This window comes from Salmo trutta, chromosome 28, assembly GCF_901001165.1.
Source record: "Salmo trutta chromosome 28, fSalTru1.1, whole genome shotgun sequence".
NCBI classification, from domain to species: domain Eukaryota; kingdom Metazoa; phylum Chordata; class Actinopteri; order Salmoniformes; family Salmonidae; genus Salmo; species Salmo trutta.
In genome coordinates, this window is record NC_042984.1 from 30,551,560 (window position 1) to 30,575,120 (window position 23,561).

Sequence of the window (23,561 nt, forward strand, 5' to 3'; positions counted from 1 at the left end):
CATATTTCCAAAGTTGTGGCAAAATGGCTTAAGGACAACAAAGTCAAGGTATTGGAGTGGCCCTCACAAAGTCCTGACCTCAATCCTATAGAAAATGTGTGGGCAGAACTGAAAAAGCGTGTGCGAGCAAGGAGGCCTACAAACCTAACTCAGTTACACCAGCTCTGTCAGGAGGAATGGGCCAAATTTCATCCAACTTATTGTGGGAAGCTTGTGGAAGCCTACCCGAAACATTTTAGTTTATTTAGCATTTGGTAGCATTTAAAGACAATGCTACCAAATACTAATTGAGTGTATGTAAACTTCTGACCCACTGGGAATGTGATGAAAGAAATAAAATATGAAATAAATCATTCACGCTACTATTATTCTGACATTTCAAATTCTTAAAATAAAGTGGTAATCCTAACTGACCTAAGAAAGGGAATTTTAACTAGAACTACAAGACATTTTGTTTTTATCAATACCATTTCGAGGCATGAGTTCCTCAGCAGATAACAAATGGTGGTTAATTTGATCATCATTCTCTGTATCCCAAAAAAAGAGTTGGATAACACCCTGTGAAAGTCACCGCCCCTTCCACTTTACTGCCGCGTCATGTCCCCTAATCTCATGCACTGGCTTTACAATTATTTCATAAAATTCGTGAAAACGCATTAAAGATATATATATACACATATTTGTGTTTGTGGATGAATTTACTTCTGCCAGATGCCTTTTATGAAGTCTTTGCCCTTGAAACACCATTGCTCTTAGTTTTTTACCATTGAAGACCAATTAAAAAGCCTACAATGTTCAAAAACTGAGGGGAAGTCACTTCCTGGTAACTGTCACAGCGTATAGTTTTTTGCCTCCTATTTCAAAGATCCATACGTATGCTGATAAGTGCAGAATGTTCTGATCGTCATCATATAATGTTATAAACTACTGTAAGTGGTTAAAATCGAGTATCATTGATAGTTCTATAAAAATCTGAATGTACATAGATTCAATATTTACAGCGTTAAAGACTATTACATCGAACACTTAATCTTTCTTTTTTTTATTAGTGATCACATTTTGGATATGTTCTGTGTGTGTATCCTATGTAACGTGTCAGTGATTCAAAGTGCCAGAGTCCCCATCAAGCCCATATTTAGTCCCGCCGAGAACTAGAATACATACATTGCAGTTCTGAAATGGAATGTTATCAGGGGTGTGGTTCTGTCGTCGTCAGTAGACGGTCTCCTTGATGATGTTGGAGGAGAAGGTGTGGTTACTGCAGATGCTGATGGAGTGTCTGGTCAGAGGACGTCTCTGTTTCTTGCGACGGCACGGTAGGCAGAGGCAGCGGAGCGTGTTGAAGAAGATCTCTCGGTAGTTGGCCGAGACTAGGTTGTAGAGGACTGGGTTGATGGCTGAGCTCACATAGAAGAGGACGTTGGTCACCATGAAGAAGTAGTGGTAGTAATCATACCCTTCCCTGTCGGGGAGGTGGAGGGAGGGGAGCACAGGGAGGAACAATCAGTGGTTTTCATTGACAGATACAATACTGAAAAGCTTCATATCACCAACATGTATGCCAATTAATGTGTCATTGTAAATTAAAATAATTGTTTGCCCATAGTTTTCCTCTTTATAAACCACAATTGTTGACCAAATGTACTTCTACTGTCCTCTCCAAGACAAATGTGTTTGAATTGAGCATTAGGTCTCAGATGATAGAGGGGTGAAGTCAGATGGGAGATGGGAAACCTTGTTTACAGAAGGCTTATACACCGAGTGTACAAAACATAAGGAACACCTGCTCTTTCCATGACAGACTGATCAGGTGAAAGCTATAATCCCTTATTGATGTCACCTGTTAAATCCACTCCAATCAGTGTAGATGAAGGAGAGAAGACAGGTTAAAGAAGGATTGTTAAGCCTTGAGACAATTGAGACATGGATTGTTTATGTGTGCCATTCAGAGGGTGAGTGGGCAAGACAAAATATTTAAGTGCCTTTGAACTGGGCATGGTAGTAGGTGCCAGGCGCACCGGTTTGAGTGTGTCAAGAACTGCAACGCTGCTGGGTTTTCACACTCAACAGTTTCCCGTGTATACCAACATTTTGTCCACTACCCAAAGGACATCCAGCCAACTTGATACAACTGTTGGAAGCATTGGAGTCAACATAGGCCAGCATCCCCGTGGAACGTTTTCGACACCTTGTAGAGTCCATGCCCAACAAATTGAGGCTGTTCTGAGGGCAAAAGGGGGTGCAACTCAATATTAGGAAGGCGTGCCTAATGTTTTGTACACTCAGTATATATACAACCACCTTCTCCATCTGTGAAGTTTTGTTTTAATCGTTTCTGGGATGTGCTTCCTTAGCTTTAAACTCCCTTCTGCAATCACTTACCCAATGGTGTGCATTTGGTTCAATAAAAAAAAGCATATTGAGAGTAGTCAGGCGATCGTTTGGACATTGGCGAGAGAAAGACTTAGCTAAATAAAGCTTGCTAAATTATGCTAATTTAATCAGGGAGATCTATTTACTCTGAATGGGTGGCTGAGCTCCCTTCTGTCACCCTGCTCTGATGGATGACTCTCTGACCAGTCAACCAATGTGTGTGTACTATGTATGAAATAAAGTATATAAAACACTTATCGATGGATGTTCACTTATTTACTGGTATGTGTACCCATTGAAATGTCTGCATGTTACTCACTCTGTGAACTCTGCGTAACAGTACATGAGGCGCCGTACATAATACGGTAGATAGCACACCACAAAGGCAACAACCACAGCCCCTGCCGAGAGAGAGAGAGAGAGAGAGAGAGGTAAAGATATGTTATACTATTCAGGCAGAGACAGAGGCTCCATCTGAAATGGTACCCTATTCCTTATATAGTGCACTGTAGTGATAGGAAGCCATTTGGGACCAAACCAGAGTGTGAATCTCTTTTTGTCATCAGGGTAACACATGATCAAAGGCTGCACAGTTGAATTAGGTGCAGTGGGTCTAAGACAAACATTGCTTTCACAGTTACAATAGCAGTACAGTATTACATTACCAGTATACTATAGGTCAGGGATTATCAAATAGATTCAGCCACGGGACGATTTTTTCTTGAGCAAATGGTCGGGAGGTCGCAACATAATTACAAATAATTTGTAGACAGCAAATTGACCGCAAGAAGCCCAAATAGATATGTTTTACTAAATCAATCATTTCAAACCCTGCTCACATTTGTATACGATCACCTCTCTCAAATTATGTGTGGGAATACTTGGGAACAGATTTCATAAATAAAAATCACTTGAAGCTGATTTCCCGGTGGTTGAAAAAAATAAAATTGGCTCTGAAAACTTGGGGCCCCACACAAGGGCCAAATACAGGCCGCGGACCGCCAGTTGGGAAATTGCACTGTAGGTAATTGACATTCTACTAAATAAACCAAAGACTAATTAGTTTCATTGTTAGGCAGTGGATAGCAGCCGTTTTACAGACTCCTGACCAATTCTGCTATTTTCTGTATTTTTTTACGCTGATCTTAACTGTTTTTGTACATAATCTCTGCCAACCAAAAACAGCTTCTGGACATCAGAAAAGAGATCACTGACCTCGATTTGGATGACAAGTTCTACTTCAACGTGTTTACTACGGACTAGGCCCTAATCCCAGGTCTTGAAAGAGGAAGCGACGGCGCAAGAGAGGCAGAGGAGACGGTATCCTGATGGGACTATGTTGGCAAGCAAATAAACTGCCTCTACTCTCCGTTCTATCATACAGTCACTAGAGAACAAACTGGACGACCTCTGTTCGAGACTATTCTATCAACGGGACCTGAAGAACTGTAATATTCTATGTTTTTACCAACATGTCATCTGTGCAGCTAAAGACGACACCATGCTAGATCTCCACACACAGAAACGCTTACAAGACTCTCCCTTGCCCTCCCTTTGGCAAATCTGACCATAACTCTATCCTCCTGATTCCTGCTTACAAGCAAAAACTCTAGCAGGAAGTACCAGTGACGCGTTCAATACGGAAGTGGTCTGATGAAGCAGATGCTAAGCTACAGGACTATTTTGCTAGCAGATTGGAAAAGGTTCGGGATTAATCCGAAAACATTGAGGAGTTTACCACATCAGTCACTGGCTTCATTAACAAGTGCATCGATGATGTCGTCCCCACAGTGACAGTACGTACATATCTACACCAGAAGCCATGGATTACAGGCAACTGAGCTAAAGGCTAGAGCTGCCGCTTTCAAGGAGCGGGACACTAATTCGGACGCTTATGAAAAATAACGCTATGACCTTCGACGACCAATCAAACAGGCAAAGTGTCAATACAGGACTAAGATCAAATTCTAGTATGCCGGCTCTGACGCTCGTAGGATGTGGCAGGGCTTGAAAATTATAATGCAGTACAAAAGGGAAACCCATCCGTGAGCTGCCTAGTGACGTGAGCCTACCGCCCCATATGATTCCATATGTGTTATTTCATAGTTTTGAGGTCTTCACTATTATTCTTCAATGTAGAAAATAGTAAAAATAAAGAAAAACCCTGGAATGAGTAGGTGTCTCTAAACTATTGACTGGTACTGTACACATGTTCATGAAATATAATAGATGGCCATAATCACCCCCAGACACACCTGGCTAACTTGATGGGTCATGTAATCCTCTGGCGAAGTGGAGTCTTTTCTTTAGACATGTTTCTTTAGACTAGCTAGCGAACAGTACGCTTTATTAACTTGCAGTGAAATGACTTTCTGACAAAATTAGAAACATAAAATATCTGAAAATGTAGCTAGACTCTTACATGGATGAACGTTTCACGGCAGCGTATCTTTTCCGTTTTGGCTTGTAGATAGCTACAGCCTGTTTTTTTTTGTTTGAAAAAATCGTCAACTTTACTTTCTAGGCAAGTCGTTTGAGAAAAAAACTCTTATTTACAATGACGGCCTACCGGGGAACAACTGCCTTGTTCATGAGCAGAACGACAGATGCTTACCTTGTCAGCTTGAGGATTCAATCCAGCAACCTTTTGGTTACTGGCCCAACGCTCTAACCACTAGGCTACCTGCCGCTCCACTAGGCTACCTGGCCTGTTGTTGTGTCAAGTTGCTCCAGTTCACACTGACCGTCTGCAGAAAGTGGTCCATCATAACTTTTCCCACGGATCTTTGTCCATAGCGCCTGCTAAATTCTGCGCAGAAATGTTGTTGAGAGCTGTAGCAACACTTTTGCAGTTTTCCATGGCTAACGTTATATCTTTCAAAAAAGTTGCGGTAGCAAGGATTATCTACAAGTACTGAGCATGTTATAGAAAGAAGCGTGCTACATGGCAGGCCAATCCGAACTCATCTCTCGGCATGTCCAGCCCATCCATTATCTCAACCAATAATGGCTAGTGGGGAGGTCCCTGCCTTTTTCCGTGGCTAAACCAACTAGGCTCGTAATTTAACAATTGTATTCATATTTACAAATGGCATACAAATTTGTTATGAAGGCACATGAAAGTTCCCATGTTCAAGAAGGCATTTTCTAGATAATAAAAAAAATAACATTAAAATGCCTCTCCTGTGAGGTAGTGACGTGTGACATACGCCTAGTTTCTTGAAACGGGTCACAAATGTGATCTATATAAACTCAAACACACACGAATTGAGCATTAAAACCCTTTCATTGTGGCAGGCTAACTCACCAGCCACGGAGAGCTACGACGAGGACCTGAGACATATGAAGGAGAAAGTGGACGCCGGGGCCGACTTCATCATCACCCAGCTCTTTTTCCGGACCGACTCCTTCCTCAGGTTTGTCAGGGACTGTAGGGCTATAGGGATCACCTTCCCCATCTTCCCTATCCAGCTACTGTGGGACATGGGCCTAAACTGGGACATTGACGTAGGTGTGTGTGGTGTGGTCAAAGACTACATTTGTCACATTTTAAAAATGGAGGTGTAGCGTCTGTGTACTTTATAACGGTCTCTTTGAACATAACATTCTTTCTAATGTGATGATAGCCAGCAAAGGTGTAACAAATTACCAAGTATGTTCAATGCATAATCAGACCATTGTCCCTTGGAATTTGAGTCAATTCCACATCGATGCCAGTCAATTCAGAAATGTAAGATTCCATGATCCATGATATTTATTGATAACACCACCGTTGTAACCGAGATGCTGAGAGTCAAGAAGCAGGTGAAACATTTAATAAAACACCAAACTTGGAACGAGACAACATAACAGTAGCGCCTACGCATAAACACAGGAACAATACTGACTGGGGAAAGAACCTAAGGGAGTGCCAGATATAGGGGTGGTAATAAGTGAGGTAATGGAGTCCAGGTGTGTCTGATGATGACGTGCAGGTGTGCGTAATGATTGATGCCAGGTGTGCGTAATGATGGATCCCAGGACCGGGGGTTAGTATACCGGTGACCTGAAACGCCGGAGGGAAGGAGCGGGAGTAGACGTGACAACCATGATGTGTGAATTTGTCCTTTTTCATAGTCTTAGATGTGTCTTTGCGCTGTGGGAGTACATCAGTTGCATGGAGACATCCTTTGTTACCTTCTTTACATTAGTTTTTTTGTCGGTCACATTTTGTCATGATGAGTACATTACAGGCTGGCGGTTTCACTCCTGCTCTCAGTCCAAGCCAATCTCTCTTCCTCAGTCTGGACACCCACACAATGACCACCCTGATGTGGTCCGTGGAAGCAGTTAAAAATGTGTGTGAAACAGAGCAGAAAAGTTTGTCCCTATACGAAATGACTTTACATTTTAAAATCAAGTTTGCTGTTTTTACTAGTCTCTTGTGACAGATGTGATGTCACACATGAGTGCCAAGATTAGTTTAAGCGAGCGCTGATCTGGGGTCCAAATGAAAAAAGAATTGAACTATTTTAATTGGATATTTGCAAGGGTTGAAACGTTACCTCAGATGGGTATCCATTAGGCAGTGTCAGTGACACGCCCTAAAAGCTGCATCTTACCCTGGTTTAATCAGAGCCCTGGCTTTAGTCATGGACCATAAAGGATGATTAGAGATGCTGGAGCCTTATTATGGTCAAGCTTATTGTATCTGTAAATCACAATTAACATGTCTTCTTTCCAATTCATTCATATATTTGTTTTATTGTCCTTGATGATCTAATAGCAAGGACAATTACAAAACTTGAATCTCAGAGGACGAATGAAATTGTGATAACTGTTATGACTATCAGCTAGCAGTGCTATCAAGTTCACAGAATACACAGTAGTATACAGATATGGATGTGTGCTCCCAGTCTGTTTCTGTGTATGTGGGTCTTTATCTTATGGTCAAGGTAACAAAACTGTGTCTAATTAGCAAACTTGCATGTCTGCACATATGCTTTCACAATGGACAATTAGTTTATCCATTGGGTCAGTGGTGGAATTCCATGCGAGACACATTTCCCTGGAAATTCTACAATACAGAGTTCAGCGAAGAGTGCTTTTAGTCTATGAAAGCTGCAGGTTTCATTGTCTTACCTTTACAAATGGCATGTGATATCATGTTGGCTCATTAGCACATGAAAGAGATGATGGAGCGGGAAGAAAGGGCATCTCGCTGTAGTTTTGTGAGTCAGAGGGCTGTCGGTTCTCCATGTGGAGCTCCACTGTGGCTCTGATCAAAGTCAATTTAACCCCACCATCCAGCCGTTAGCAACATGAAGCAGCAGGCATGCAAAGACACACACTTAAACATTAACACAGAGCAAATAAACATGAAAGAGTAAAACAGCAATTTCTCAGTGACTCAGCTTGGACAGAGTGGATAATACTGTCACAGTGATTAAGCCCTCGGATTTACTTCAGCGTTAGTTAATTTCTATACACACACATTAACTCACATTAAGTCCACTCTATGATTGCCATTAAATTAAGAATGACCCTTTCCATTTTTCTTGTCATGATTGTGATCAGAGGCAGGAGTGAGAGGCATGAGCTAGTGTGTGCAGGGGAGGTTAATGTCTGTTACTAAAACAAGCCAGTTGCATCAGTCTGAGTGGGATTCTGAGTGCTGTCACTGAGGTTAAGTGCCAACAGTAATGGCCTTGTCCTACTACTATATGGCAGTTTTTCAGAAAGATTCCCTTTGCATGTATTCATCAGTGGGCAGCTAGTTCACTAAGAGGACAGAGGCTGATGATTATTGTCCACTACTGTTTCAAGTGCCTGTAATCACTGAGTGGTCTCCGTCCGTCTTCCCCTCTAGGAGGAGGAGGCATTGAGCTAATAATGCTGACAGCCTGACGCCAGGCATAAAGAAGCAACTCCATCCTATTATTATGTTAATCAGGAGTTGAAGGAGCTTAACTTGTCCTTTGAAGCCTTTGGTCATGTGTCTACCTAACTAGCCACAGCAGATGGAGAAAGCTGTGAGATACTATTCTCCTTTTTGGTACTTCATTAACCACATTTCCATCCACAGTTTTTAGGTGAGTAAAGTCATAACTTAGAAAAAATAAATAATGACACCTGGGATGGAAATAGGACGTTTCGGTACAATTTTATAAATGCCGACACATAATTCCTTTGTTCGACATGGTGGGATCTTTTTGTGTCGGTAAAATGAACTATGCGAGATTTGTAATGGAAACGCCTTTATGCGCAAATATTGATATAATAACCATCATATCGAAGTCACGCAATGATATGTTGTGTGGTCCTCCCACTACGACTAGGGAAACCATGCAGTTTATTAGGCTACAGATTAAATAACTTATGATGAACTTCACAGTGAGGTGAAAGTGCACGGTGATCTTGATGCTCCTTTCCAATAAATATCGAGGGTCTGATTCTGGTGACATGATGATCCATAATTGACTGCAGTTTGACAAAAAATAATTCCCGTCAAAAAATTATTCTACATTGGAGATAATATAAGACAAGTATTGGAAACAATTAGAACACTATGAAAAATCTGGGAAACCAGGCCTGGCTTTTGATAAAGTACGACTGGAATTTATATATAAATGCCTGGAATATATACATTTTGGAGAATATCTTATACAATGGGTTAAAGTTATCTATAGTAACTCAAGTTGTAAAATAGTAAATAATCGCTACTTCTCCGAAAGTATTAAACTGTCAAGAGGAGTAAAACAAGGTTGTCCACTATTGGCATATCTATTTATTATGGCCATCAAAATCTTAGCTATTAAAATCAGAACCAACAATAATATCAAGGGGCTAGAAATCCAGGGCTTAAAAACAAAGGTGTCATTGTACGCTGATGGTTCATGTTTTATTTTAAATCCACAATTTGGATCCCTGAACAGCCTCAGTGTGTATTATAGTGTACTATATTACGTATTGGATCACAAAAACAACTTTTACATTACCATGTAGTTTACCAATAAAATGGTCTGACGGTGATGTGGACATACTCGGTATTCATATCCCAAAAGAAATTATCTCACTACAATACATTTGATTAGAAAGTTACAAAAAATAGATAAGATCTTGCTGCCATGGAAAGAAAAATACCTGTCTATTTGTGATAAGAAAAAAATCACCCTGTTTACCTATTTGCTTGTGGCCTTGCCTACACCTAGCAACCTGTTCTTTTATTATATGAGCAAAAAATATAACATTTTATTTGGAACGGCAAGCAAGACAAAATTAAACAGGCCTATTTATATAATGAATATGAATTCCGAGGGAAGAAATTATTAAATATTAAAGCATTAGACCTCTCACTAAATACTTCAGTCATACTTAAATCCGAACTGGTTCTCAAGTAGATTAGTAAGAATGTCTCACCCCATGTTCAAGAATGGCCTTTTTTCCCTTTATTCAGATTACAATATCTCACTTTTGTTTTATTTTTTGAAATCATCTCCAAAATATCACTATTTTTAAAACAAGTGATAGAAAGTTGGTTGCAATTTCAGTTCAATCCACCAGAAAAGACAGAACAAATAATACAGCAAATATTATGGTTAAACTCAAATATACTAATTGATCAAAAAATATATATATACATTTTTTTATAAAAAGGTATAATCTTTGTAAATTATATCATGAATAGGACTGGTGGAGTTGTCACACATGTAACTAACAAAAATATATGGAAATGTCTGCTCTACCCAAAATTACAACAACTAATTGGAGCATTACTGCAAAAATGAAAGAGGCAATTGGAAGAGGGGAAAAATAAGGAACTTGTCTGTTGTCCTTGCATTAAAGACCAAAACTGGGTAAAGACAGTTGTGATAAATAAAAAAGTATACCATTTTCATTTAAGGACCAAAAAATTGACAACTCTGCCAGATAGATTGCAAAATAGTTGAGAAGAGATCTTCGATGTACCGATTCCTTGGCACATGGTTTATGAACTGATACCGGATTCAAAACATTTCATTTTTTAATTAAAATGATTATACAAAATTCTTGCAATCAAAAGATTGTTATATAGATATGGAGGACACAACTATTCCAACTCTGCGAAGAGACAGACTCATTAGATAATTTGTTTTGGGACTTTTTTGGTCGCAGGTCTAGGAATAGCTGAAGAATTGCAACATTTACCTGGAGCTAATACTGAGGGATTTGAAAAGTCATAGTCAATCGATCAATAATATAATAATACTTTTAGCAAAAAATGTTATCTTTAATTTACAAACTGTCGATGCTATGAGAATAGAAAGGTTCAGAAGTTTGTATCATTTGATTTACACAACATGCCTACCACTTTGAAGATGCAAAATATTTTTTATTGTGAAACAAACATAAAAATACAGAAAACTTGAGCGTGCATAACTATCCACCAACCAAGAGTCAATACTTTGTAGAGCCACCTTTTGCAGCAATTACAGCTGCAAGTCTCTTGAGGTATGTCTCTATAAACTTGGCACATCTAGCCACTGGGATTTTTGCCCATTCTTCAAGGCAAAACTGCTCCAGCTCCTTCAAGTTGGATGGGTTCCGTTGGTGCACAGCATGTTATACCACAGATTCTCAATTAGAATGAGGTCTGGGCTTTGACTAGGCCATTCCAAGACATTTAAATGTTTCCCCTTAAACAACTCAAGTGTTGCTTTAGCAGTATGCTTAGGGTCATTGTCCTGCTGGAAGGTGAACCTCCGTCCCAGTCTCAAATCTGTGGAAGACTGAAACAGAAAGGCCCTGTATTTAGCGTCATCCATCATTCCTTCAATTCTGACCAGTTTCCCAGTCCCTGCCGATGAAAAACATCCCCACAGCATGATGCTGCCACCACCATGCTTCACTGTGGGGATGAGGTTCTCGGGGTGATGAGAGGTTTTGGGTTTGCGCCAGACAACATTTTCCTTGATGGCCAAAAAGCTCAATTTTAGTCTCATCTGACCAGAGTAACTTATTCCATATGTTTTGGGAGTCTCGCACATGCCTTTTGGCGAACACCAAACGTGTTTGCTTATTTTCTTTTAACCTCTTGCGTATATCCTACCACTGGGGGCGCCACAGCGCATTTTGGAAAAAATTCGTTCCCATTTTCAACGGCCTACTAATCAAACTCAGAAGCTAGGACATGCATATACTGATTTTATATGGATAGAAAACACCCTAAAGTTTCTAAAACTGTTTGAATGGTGTCTGTGAGTATAACAGAACTCGTATGGCAGTCAAAACCCCGAGACCGATTGAACCAGGAAGTGGGATTCTGAATTGTGGACTCGACTTCACAGCCTTCCCTGTAATTCACAACGTGAAAAAATTATAATTGAGCACTTTCCAGTGCTTCCACTAGATGTCCCCAGTCTTTACAAAGTGTTTTGAGGCTTCTGCTGTCGAAACTCAGTGTAGGAGACGATGTGGCAATTGGTCACAGTAGGAGGGCCATCAGCATTGTGACGTCGGCGGCCGTGTCTGCCCCCACCTTTGGAAACGTTTTGAAACACAATGAAATCGTCCCACTCGAATCTTATTGGCTCTCTTGTTGAAACAGGCCCTGAAGATTAATGTTATACAACGTTTGACATGTTTGAACGAACCTAAAGGAGGGAAAAAAGTCATTTTTCGTTAGCCAAGTCCCGCGCCCGTATCAACATTTGGTTACAGCCTTCGGACGCGCTAACAACAGCAAGCTAATGGAACATAAAGGATGGACTTTTTCGACCGAAAAGACATTTGTCGTGGACCTGGGATTCCTGGAAGTGCTTTCTGATGAAGACAACTAAAGGTGAGGGATTATTGGCAATATTATACAAGATCAGATGTGATGTGCGATTGTTCCAAGATGGCGACGAGCTAGGCTTTCTAACTCATTTTCTGAGTATCGCATCCCCTTTTATCTCAAAGTGTGATTACCCTGTAAAGTTCATTTAAAATCTGTTATGACGGGTGTTTTCAAGAGATATTCATCTATAAATCTTAGATTGACAATATAAAAAAAAAAAATCGTTTTCGAATAGTAATTTATAAAATTGTAGCACTGTTTCCCGGGACGCATTTTATGGGAAAATAGTTAGTCAACGTCAGGTGCCGATGTAAAATGCTGTTTTTATATAGAAATATTACCTTTATTGAACAAAAGATTGCATGCTGTGTGTAACATGATGTCCTAGGTGTGTCATCTGATGAAGTTTGTAAAAGGTTAGTGCTGCATTTAGCTGTTTTTTGGTTATATGTGATGCATGTGCTTGGTCGGAAAATTCATATGATGCTACTTTTACCATGTACTCCTCTAACATAATCTAATATTGTGCTTTTCCTGTAAAACCTTTTTGAAATCGGACAACGAGGGTCGATTCAAGAGAGGTGTATCTATAAAACGATATGAGACAGTCCTATATTTGAAAAAAAATATATATTGAATTTCGTTATGCTAATGTCGCTAGGAGTTTTTCGCTGGAAAATGATCCCGCTAACGGGATGAGAGTCTCAAGAGGTTTTAAGCAATGGCTTTTTCTGGCCACTCTTTCGTAAAGCCCAGCTCTGTGCAGTGTACGGCTTAAAGTGGGCCTATGGACAGATACTCCAATCTCTGCTGTGGAGCTTTGCAGCTCCTTCAGGGTTATCTTTGGTCTCTTTGTTGCCTCTCTAATTAATGCCCTCCTTGCCTGGTCTGGGAGTTTTGGTGGGCGGCCCTCTCTTGGCAGGTTTGTAGTGGTGCCATATTCTTTCCATTTTTTAATAATAGATTTAATGGTGGTCTTTATGGTGCCGCTTGCTTGGTGGTGCCTCTTGCTTAGTGGTGTTGCAGACACTGGGGTCTTTAAGAACAGGTGTATATATACTGAGATCATGTGACAGATCATGTGACACTTAGATTGCACGCAGGTGGACTTTATTTAACTAATTATGTGTCTTCTGAAGGTAATTGGTTGCACCAGATCTTATTTAGGGTATTCATAGCAAAGGGGGTGAATACAGTGAGGGGAATAAAGTATTTGATCCCCTGCTGATTTAGTACGTTTGCCCACTGACAAAGAAATGATCAGTCTAATTTTAATGGTAGGTTTATTTGAACAGTGAGAGACAGAATAACAACAAAAAAATCCAGAAAAACGCATGTCAAAAATGTTAAATTGATTTGCATTTTAATGAGGGAAATAAGTATTTGACCCCCTCTCAATCAGAAAGATTTATGGCTCCCAGGTGACTTTTATACAGGTAACGAGCTGAGATTAGGAGCACACTCTTAAAGGGAGTGCTCCTAATCTCAGCTTGTTACCTGTATAAAAGACACCTGTCCACAGAAGTAATCAATCAATCAGATTCCAAACTCTCCACCATGGCCAAGACCAAAGAGCTCTCCAAGGATGTCAGGGACAAGATTGTAGACCTACACAAGGCTGGAATGGGCTACAAGACCATCGCCAAGCAGCTTGGTGAGAAGGTGACAACAGTTGGTGCGATTATTCGCAAATGGAAGAAACACAAAAGAACTGTCAATCTCCCTCGGCCTGGGGCTCCATGCAAGATCTCACCTCGTGGAGTTGCAATGATCATGAGAATGGTGAGGAATCAGCCCAGAACTACATGGGAGGATCTTGTCAATGATCTCAAGGCAGCTGGGACCATAGTCACCAAGAAAACAATTGGTAACACACTTCGCCATGAAGGACTGAAATCCTGCAGCGCCCGCAAGGTCCCCCTGCTCAAGAAAGCACATATACATGCCCGTCTGAAGTTTGCCAATGAACATCTGAATGATTCAGAGGACAACTGGGTGAAAGTGTTGTGATCAGATGAGACCAAAATGGAGCTCTTTGGCATCAACTCAACTCGCCATGTTTGGAGGAGGAGGAATGCTGCCTATGACCCAAAGAACACCATCCCCACCATCAAACATGGAGGTGGAAACACTATGCTTTGGGGGTGTTTTTCTGCTAAGGGGACAGGACAACTTCACCGCATCAAAGGGACGATGGACGGGGCCATGTACCGTCAAATCTTGGGTGAGAACCTCCTTCCCCCAGCCAGGGCATTGAAAATGGTTCTTGATGGGTATTCCAGCATGACAATGACTCAAAACACACGGCCAAGGCAACAAAGGAGTTGCTCAAGAAGAAGCACATTAAGGTCCTGGAGTGGCCTAGCCAGTCTCCAGACCTTAATCCCATTGAAAATCTGTGGAGGGAGCTGAAGGTTCGAGTTGCCAAACGTCAGCCTCCGAAACCTTAATGACTTGGAGAAGATCTGCAAAGAGGAGTGGGACAAAATCCCTCCTGAGATGTGTGCAAATCTGGTTGCCAACTACAAGAAACGTCTGACCTCTGTGATTGCCAACAAGGGTTTTGCCACCAAGTACTAAGTCATGTTTTGCAGAGGGGTCAAATACTTATTTCCCTCATTAAAATGCAAATCAATTTATAACATTTTTGACATGCGTTTTTTTGTTGTTATTCTGTCTCTCACTGTTCAAATAAACCTACCATTAAAATAAATTATAGACTGATCATTTCTTTGTCAGTGGGGATCAAATACTTTTTTCCCTCACTGTACATATGCATGCACCACTTTTCCGTTTTTACATTTTTAATAAAAAATAAAAAAATTGAAATACGTTTTTTTTTTTTCACTTCACAAATTTGGACTATTTTGTGTATGTTCATTATATGAAATCCAAATAAAAATCTATTTAAAATACAGGTTGTAATGTAACAAAATAGGAAAAACAGCAAAGGGGATGAATACTTTTGCAAGGCACTGTACGTAGCTGAAGGACGGAATTAAAAACAAACAAAAGAGAACTATTGTAAAATACATTGTGTTCGTAAAATGTACATAGTATGTACAGTATAAGCTGGAAGTAGAAGCCTACGTGTTGTTGTTAGTTTACTCCAATTAGTGGAGGGCTAGGGGAAAATAATAAAGGAAGATGATCTGGCCTCCACAGTCACGCAACCTCAACCCAATTGAGACGGTTTGGGATGAGTTGGACCGCAGAGTGAAAGAAAAGCAACCAACAAGTGCTCGGCATATGTGGGAACTCCTTCAAGACTGTTGGAAAAGCATTCCTCATGAAGATGGTTGAGAGAATGCCAAGCGTCTGCAAAGCTGTCATCAAGGCAAAGGGTGGCTACTTTGAAGAATCTTAATTATAACATATATTTTGATTTGTTTAACACTTTTTTGTTATTGCATGATTCCATGTGTTATTTTATACTTTTGATGTCTTCACTATTATTCTACAATGTAGATAGGTAGGGGGTAAGGCCCTGCGAAAGACTAGCGTCCTGTCCAGGGGTTGTACTTGTACATCAAGCTGCCTCACACTGCAGAAATAGGACATACTACTGTTCCAATGAGCTGTTATTGCTTGTGCAAGGCTACTTATAATTTTATCAGGACATACACAACCTTAATCTCAATAGTTACCAATATGTTATCTATTGGCTTGGAGATGGGGTCTCACAAAAGTTGAGACCTAATTGCCTAATGTCTAATGACTGTTCTTCGGTATGTAGTAGTTCTTACAAACATACATACAGTTGAAGTCGGAAGTTTACATATACCTGAGCCAAATACATTTAAACTCAGTTTTTCACAATTCCTGACATTTAATCCTAGTAAAAAATCCCTGTCTTAGTTCAGTTAGGATCACCACTTTATTTTAAGAATGTGAAATGTCAGCATAATAGTAGAGAGAGTGATTTATTTCAGCTTTAATTTCTTTCATCACATTCCCAGTGGGTCAGAGGTTTACATACACTCAATTAGTATTTGGTAGCATTGCCTTTAAATTGTTTAACTTGGGTCAAAGGTTTTGGGTAGCCTTCCACAAGCTTCCCACAATAAGTTGGGTGAATTTTGGCCCATTCCTCCTGACAGAGCTGGTGTAACTGAGTCAGGTTTGTAGGCCTCCTTGCTCGCACACGCTTTTTCAGTTCTGCCCACAAATTTTCTATAGGATTGAGGTCAGGGCTTTGTGATCGCCACTCCAATACCTTGACTTTGTTGTCCTTAAGCCATTTTGCCACAACTTTTGAAGTATGCTTGGGGTCATTGTCCATTTTGGAAGACCCATTTGTGACCAAGCTTTCACTTCCTGACTGATGTCTTTAGATGTTGCTTCAATATATCCACATCATTTTCACTCCTCATGACGCCATCTATTATGTGAGGTGCACCAGTCCCCCCTGCAGCAAAGCACCCCCACAACATGATGCTGCAACCCCTGTGCTTCACGGTCGGGATGGTGTTCTTCTACTTGCAAGCCTCCCCCTTTTTCCACCAAGCACAACGATGGCCAAACAGTTCTATTTTTGTTTCATCAGACCAGAGGGCATTTCTCCAAAAAGTATGATCTTTGTCCTCATGTGCAGAAGCAATCTGTAGCCTGCCTTTTTTTATGGTGTTTTTGGAGCAGTGGCTTCTTCCTTGCTGAGAGGCCTATCAGGTTATGTCGATATAGGATTTGTTTTACTGTGAATATAGATAATTTTGTACCTGTTTCCTCCAGCATCTTCACAAGGTCCTTAGCTATTGTTCTAGGATTGATTTGCACTTTTCGCACCAAAGTACGTTCATCTCTAGGAGACAGAACGTTTCTCCTTCCTGAGCGGTATAACGGCTGCGTGGTTCCATGGTGTTTATACTTGTGTACGATTGTTTGTATAGATCAACGTGGTACCTTCAGATGTTTATAAATTGCTCCCAAGGATGAACCAGACTTGTGGAGGCCTACAATTTTATTTCTGAGGTCTTGGCTGATTTCTTTTGATTTTCCCATGATGTCAAGCAAAGAGGCACTGATTTTGAAGGTAGGCCTTGAAATACATCCACAGGTACATCTCCAATTGACTCAAATGATGTCAATTAGCCTATCAGAAGCTTCTAAAGCCATGACATAATTTTCTGGAATTTTCCAAGCTGTATAAAGGCACAGTCAACTTAGTGTATGTAATCTTCTGACCCACTGGAATTGTGATACAGTGAATTATAAGTGAAATCTGTCTGTAAACAATTATTGGAAAAATGACTTGTCATGCACAAAGTAGATGTCCTAACCGACTTGCCATAACTATAGTTCGTTAACAAGACACTTGTGGAGTAGTTGAAAAACAAGTTTTAATAACTCCAACCTAACTGTATGTAAACTTCCGACTTCAACTGCACATACCTGTTTAAGCATTTCTGCCAGTTAAAAGGAATAGTCTTGTGTTTAACTCTTCATAGCTGTGTGTGTGTGTGCGTGCTTGTATGTGTACGCAAGTGAGCATTGTATACTCACGAAGAACCATGACTCCATGACGCAGCGACTGTGTGCGGTTTGGCTCCACAGCGATACTCAGCATGGTAGGGTTGCCTTCAATGATGCAGATGCGGGTGTCCTGCTTCGTCTCTCTGAACATACGCAGCAGCTGACTGGCGATGACCCCGTTCAGAGCAGATATGGCTACCATGGGAACCACAAAGGACAGGAACACATTCACCTGTCCAGAGAAAGGGAGGGGCAGCGAGATAAAGTTAGTAAGACTGTGTACTTTCTGGAATTCTGCCAGTGAGCCAATATAGTATTTGCCTCAAACAGTTATGGAAATGCAATCATCAACGATCAATAGACATATTGATTCCTTTTAAGTCTGTTTAAAAGTTGGTCTGAAAGAAAGAGAGTAGACAGTAGAGGAGATGACAATGTGGAAGATGGCCCTTACCTGTGTCTGGATATAATTAGTTATATGTTATCTGAATGCTACACCAGACAGACCAGAGGTTTCAGCCATTCTCCCCCTCTTATTAGCTGCTGTCCTTTTAATATCAGCAGTAGCGCTTAAACAATATGCATTCCATTGGAATGGATGCATTTCATCATTAGTAATCTGGGAACCCTTATCCCCACCCCGCCCTACCTGCTGTTCCTCCACAGTCCCCGCCTTGCACCGCTCCCATTGTTTTTTCAAGCGCAACGATAATTTTGGATGTGTCACGTCCTGACCATAGTAAGAGGTTATTTTCTATGGTAGAGTAGGTCAGGGCGTGTTTTGTGTTTTTCTATGTTTTGTATTTCTATGTTTTAGTTCTATTTTTTCTATTTCTAGGTTGTTTTTTGGGTTGATCTCCAATTTGAGGCAGCTGGTCCTCGTTGTCTCTAGTTGGAGATCATATTTAAGTAGGGGTTTTTCTTCCTGGGTTTGGTGGGTTATTATATTTTGAGTAGTGTTTGTTTCTCTCTGCGTCACGGTTTGTTGTTTTGTCATATTCAGTTATTTGTGTATTGCAAAGTTTCACGGATTTAATAAAATGTGGAACTACAACCACGCTGCACTTTGGTCCGCTCCTTTCGACAGCCGTGACAGAATAACCCACCACAAAAGGACCAAGCAGCGTGGAAATGAATGGATCTGGGAGGAAGTTCTGGACGACAAGGGATCCTGGACATGGGAGGAGATCCAGGCTGGATGGGATCGCCTCCCATGGGAACAGGTGGAGGCAGCGAGAGCAGAGCGGCGACGAGATGAGGAACTAGCCTGGCAACAAGGCAAGCACAAGAGGCAGCCCCCCCAAAAGAGTCAGGATGGAGACCTGAGCCAACTCCCCGTGCTTACTGTGGGGGGCGAGTGATTGAGCAAGCACCATGTTATGCTGAGATACGCACTGTGTCGCCAATGCGCAGCTACAGCCCGGTGCGCTCAGTGCAAGCTCCTCACAGGTGCCGTGCTAGAGTTGGCATTCAGCCAGGAAGGAGTATGCCTGCTCAGCGTTCCTGGTCTCCGGTGCGTATTTCTGTTTTAGTTCTAGTTTTTCTATTTCTATGTTGTTTTTTGGGTTGATCTCCAATTTGAGATCATATTTAAGTAGGGGTTTTTCTTCCTGTTTTGGTGGGTTATTATATTTTGAGTAGTGTTTGTTTCTTTCTGCGTCACGGTTTGTTTTGTCATATTCAGTTATTTGTGTTTCACGGATTTAATAAAATGTGGAACTACAACCATGCTGCACTTTGGTCTGCTCCTTTTGACAGCCGTGACAGGATGAAAGATGTTAATCGTCTTATTTAACAAATTGCATAATTTGAGCGGCTCTCAGCTTGCCTAGACTACATGCTGATTAGGCTTGAAAGGGGAGAAAATGGATAATGCCATGGTATGCTGTCAAAATAATAATTTGGGCAAGTGCTTTTGCAAAGCTGGTGCTGTAATGTGTGACCAAGCTAAATCTTTGAATAATTATTTTTGTCATGCACTTTGTTGTGCTCATGGGGGGAGATAGGGGTCCTACTAAATCACCCCAAACAACCCAAAACAGGTACCCAAAACAGATACGCAGAACAACCCAAAAGTAGCCAAAATAACCCAAAAGACCCCAAACAGGTATCCAAAACAACCCAAAACCAAAAGTACCCAAAGCAACCCAAAACCAAAAGTACCCAAAGCAACCCAAAACCAAAAGTACCCAAAAGGAACACAAACTATCGGAGGAGCTTGGCGTGGATGTATCACCGGAGGATCTGGAGCGATGCCATCAGAACGGCATGAAACAGAAGGCCGTTAAATACCCTTGCATGGTAATCTATAAACTGTGCAACCATGCGACCAAAGTCAATATTCTGAAGACACGGGGGAAAGGAGATTAAAATCTATGGCCAGTCCATTTGATTCATCCAGGATCTGTCTGCTAAACTGAGTGAAAAACGTAAGCAATTCCTTCCTTTCAAACAGTCACTGGAGGAAAAAGGAATCGAGACTCAATTCCGATTCCCGGCAGTGCTGTGGGTATGGAAGGGAACACAAAGGATGGAGTTCACAAGCGCCAATGAAGCCCTGAACAGGTTGCAGGAAACCTTTCCAGTTGAGAGCCCAATGCCCTAACGAAAGGAAGAAGCTGAAAAAGTGATAAGCATACTAGGCTACATACAGTGACGCCCAAGACCAGTTTATTGTAAGTTCAGACAATATTCTTTCCCCTGGGTGGGTAAGAGAGGACATATATGGGAGGTGGTGATTAACTTGCCCTGGGTGGGTAAGAGAGGACATGTATGGGAGGTAGTGATTAACTTGCCCTGGGTGGGTAAGAGAGGACATGTATGGGAGGTGGTGATTAACTTGCCCTGGGTGGGTAAGAGAGGACATGTATGGGAGGTGGTGATTAACTTGCCCTGGGTGGGTAAGAGAGGACATATATGGGAGGTGGTGATTAACTTGGCTTGGGGGCGCAAGGGTGGGAGAGTGGAACAAGCTTGGCTTGTTTGGCAAAAAGGGTGAGTAAAGAATGTGAGGTTGGAATAAGCTTGGGTGGGGTAAAGGGGGGAGAACTGGGAGGGGTGGTAGAGAGGGATGGATTTGGTTTGGGATAGAGAGAGAAAGAGTGAGAAGGAAGGACTTAATTATATACTGCAATGCTTTTTTTGTGTGGCTTGCAAACTCATTGTAAAATGAATAAGAGTTCTGGACAGATAAGAAAGGATGTTTAATCATTATTATACCTTGCTTGTCATAATAACAAAGATTCAATGGTGGTAATTGGTGAGAATGGAGAGGGGCTTTAGCCAGGGGATTGGGAGGGGGTGACTGGGAGGGCATCAGGCACTTCTCTTAGGCATGTGTGGTGCCTCCACTGATCCCATTTCAGTCTCTCGGTGGACCATCACTCCCAAATTAGACCCCAACAGCCACTATACTTTAATTTTTAAGGTAAAACAAACTGACCACAGTACTTAACTGTCAGTCTTTCTTCAATGTATGTATAATGACATAATGCACATTAGGAGAGGAGTTTGAGCTAAGAAGCCCTAAAAAGGCACAGCCGCTCAAGTACAAAGACGTGCCATGCTTGTTTTAATTTTTTTGGTCTGCTGAGTCCACATGCCCAAACATTCGGAATGTATTCAGACACCTTGGCTTTTGCCACATTTTGTTACATTAAAGCCTGATCCTAAAATTGATTAAATTGTTTTTATCCCTGCATTAATGTACACACAATTCCCCATAATGAAAAAGCGAAAAGGGTTGTATTTTTTTATTTTGCACATTTATTCAAAAAAACAAAACAGAAATACATTATTTAGATAAGTATTCAGACCCTTTGCTATGAGACTCGAAATTGAGCTCAGGTGCGTCCTGTTTCCATTGATCATACATGAGTTGTTTCAACAACTTGATTGGAGTCCACCTGGGGTAAATTCAATTGATTAGACATGATTTGGAAAGGCACACACCTGTCTATATAAGGTCCCACAGTTGACAGTGCATGTCAGAGCAAAAACCAAGCCATGAGGTCGAAGGAATTGTCCGCAGAGCACCGAGACAGGATTTAATTTATATTATGGTGCTTCTATTCCAAGAGAAATTCTAATACATTTTACATTAGCCTGTCTTTCCTACCTAAAACATTTGTTAATAGATTTGAATTCCTTTAAAATAGAAACGACATATCTTAATGTTAGAAAGTAGAATATAAACTAGATGTGGGGTAGGCTAAAAGGTTACAGCCGAATAGGCCAATTAAAATAATAGTTATAAAGGAAATGAAAAATGCTAGGTAGAGCAGGCCCAGAGAAAATTTTATCTGGTCGAATTACACTCCTCGCTCTTACAGTGCCTTCAGAAAGTATTCATACCCCTTGACTTATTGTACAGTTTGTGTTACAGCCTGAATTCCAAATTGATTAAATAAATAAAACAGCTCACCCATCTACACACAATAACACATAATGACAAAGGGAAAACATGTTTTTAGAAATGTTTGCAAATTGATTGAAGATTAAATACAGAAAAATCAAATTTACAGTGCATCGGAAAGTATTTACTGCGCCATTCGTAAGACACTGCATCTCAGTGCAGGAGGCGTCACTGCAGTACCTGGTTCGAATCCAGGCTGCGTCACATTCGGCCATGATTGGGAGTCCCATAGGGCGGCGCACAATAGGCCCAGCGTCGTCCCGGGTTTGGCTGGGGTAGGCCGTCATTGTAAATATTAATTTGTTCTTAATTGACTTGCCTAGTTATAGAAAGGTTAAATAAAAATACATTTAGACCCCTTCACTTTTTCCACATTTTGTTATGTAACTGCCTCATTCTAAAATGGATTAAAAGTGTTGTTTTCCCCCTCATCAAGCTACACACAATACCCCATAATGACAAAGCAAAAAAAGGTTTTTAGAAATGTTTGCAAATTTATTGAAAAAAAACAACCTGATATCACGTGACCGACCAGCTCAATTCAGATTAAAGTAGCAACATTTGAAATTGTGTTCTTTACATTGGATAAAAGTAGGGACTCAGAGCTAGAAAATGGTATATTATACACTAATGTTGAGAAAAAATGGGAAAGTAATTCTGCTTTGAAAATAGATAAACTTGTAACCCCACTTTTGAGAAAATGGCCCTTGAATGGTTTTGGTAAACCTACTGGATAGCTCTTCTTTGTCCACACCCATTCAGCATCGTTCACACCCTCCAATCTCTTTAAGGATTCACAACCAAAGATTTCAAGACCAAAGGTTGGTTTATACTACGTCTATCGACAGTTGTAGCAGTAACATCATAAACATTCTATTGTTTTCTGATTTCAAACTTGTCGTTATGAAAAAGTGTAAATACAAAAACTACAAGCTACATGACATCAACAGCCTGGTGGTCCAAAATAGCTTAACTGGTATATTGTAACACCAATAAACCCACCCGTTTAAAAACGAATTCAGTATGTGTCACTCTAGAAAACCAGGCAACTAAAAGCAACTTTCGAAACATTGTTTTGGTTCATTTCTAGCTTGTTCGCTAGGTAGCTAGCTAATGTTACATTATAAATAATGACCATATCATATAGCTGACATATAGCGTTTTTACTTTAGCTCATTTCTACTCATTATTACAGGAAATAAACTCAAAACAAGATCCTTATTTACAAGTGAATGGCGAGCCAATTACAGAAAATAGCTTACGGTTTTGAGTGTGACGAAATAAAAGCAGGGCAATCTACCGGAGAATTTTACAACTCGGACACTGTCTCATTGGCCTAACGTTATATCCTAATTTGACTTTGGTGCAGGTCATGTTGTTCTTCACATTACCGTCTCTGGTAAACACACACTATATCAAATAAAATCAATGTTTGGGGGCTCCCGAGTGGCACAGCAGTCTAAGGTACTGCATCTACAGACAACCTGGTTCGATTTCAGGCTGTAT

At 40.7% G+C, this 23,561-nt stretch overlaps 1 protein-coding gene across 1 annotated transcript in view; it reads right to left on the reverse strand.

Annotated features, from left to right (window-relative positions):
- Positions 1-1,029: 1,029 nt before the first annotated feature.
- The window catches only part of ntsr1 (neurotensin receptor 1 (high affinity)), a 50,139-nt gene continuing 27,607 nt past the window's right edge, over positions 1,030-23,561 (reverse strand). The window contains exons 2-4 of the mRNA XM_029719592.1: positions 17,672-17,873; positions 2,693-2,774; positions 1,030-1,462 (exon numbers count right to left, since the gene is read on the reverse strand). Of these exons, the coding sequence (XP_029575452.1) occupies positions 1,213-1,462; positions 2,693-2,774; positions 17,672-17,873 (534 nt within the window). The 3' untranslated portion in view covers positions 1,030-1,212. The remainder of the gene's footprint in view (positions 1,463-2,692; positions 2,775-17,671; positions 17,874-23,561) is intronic.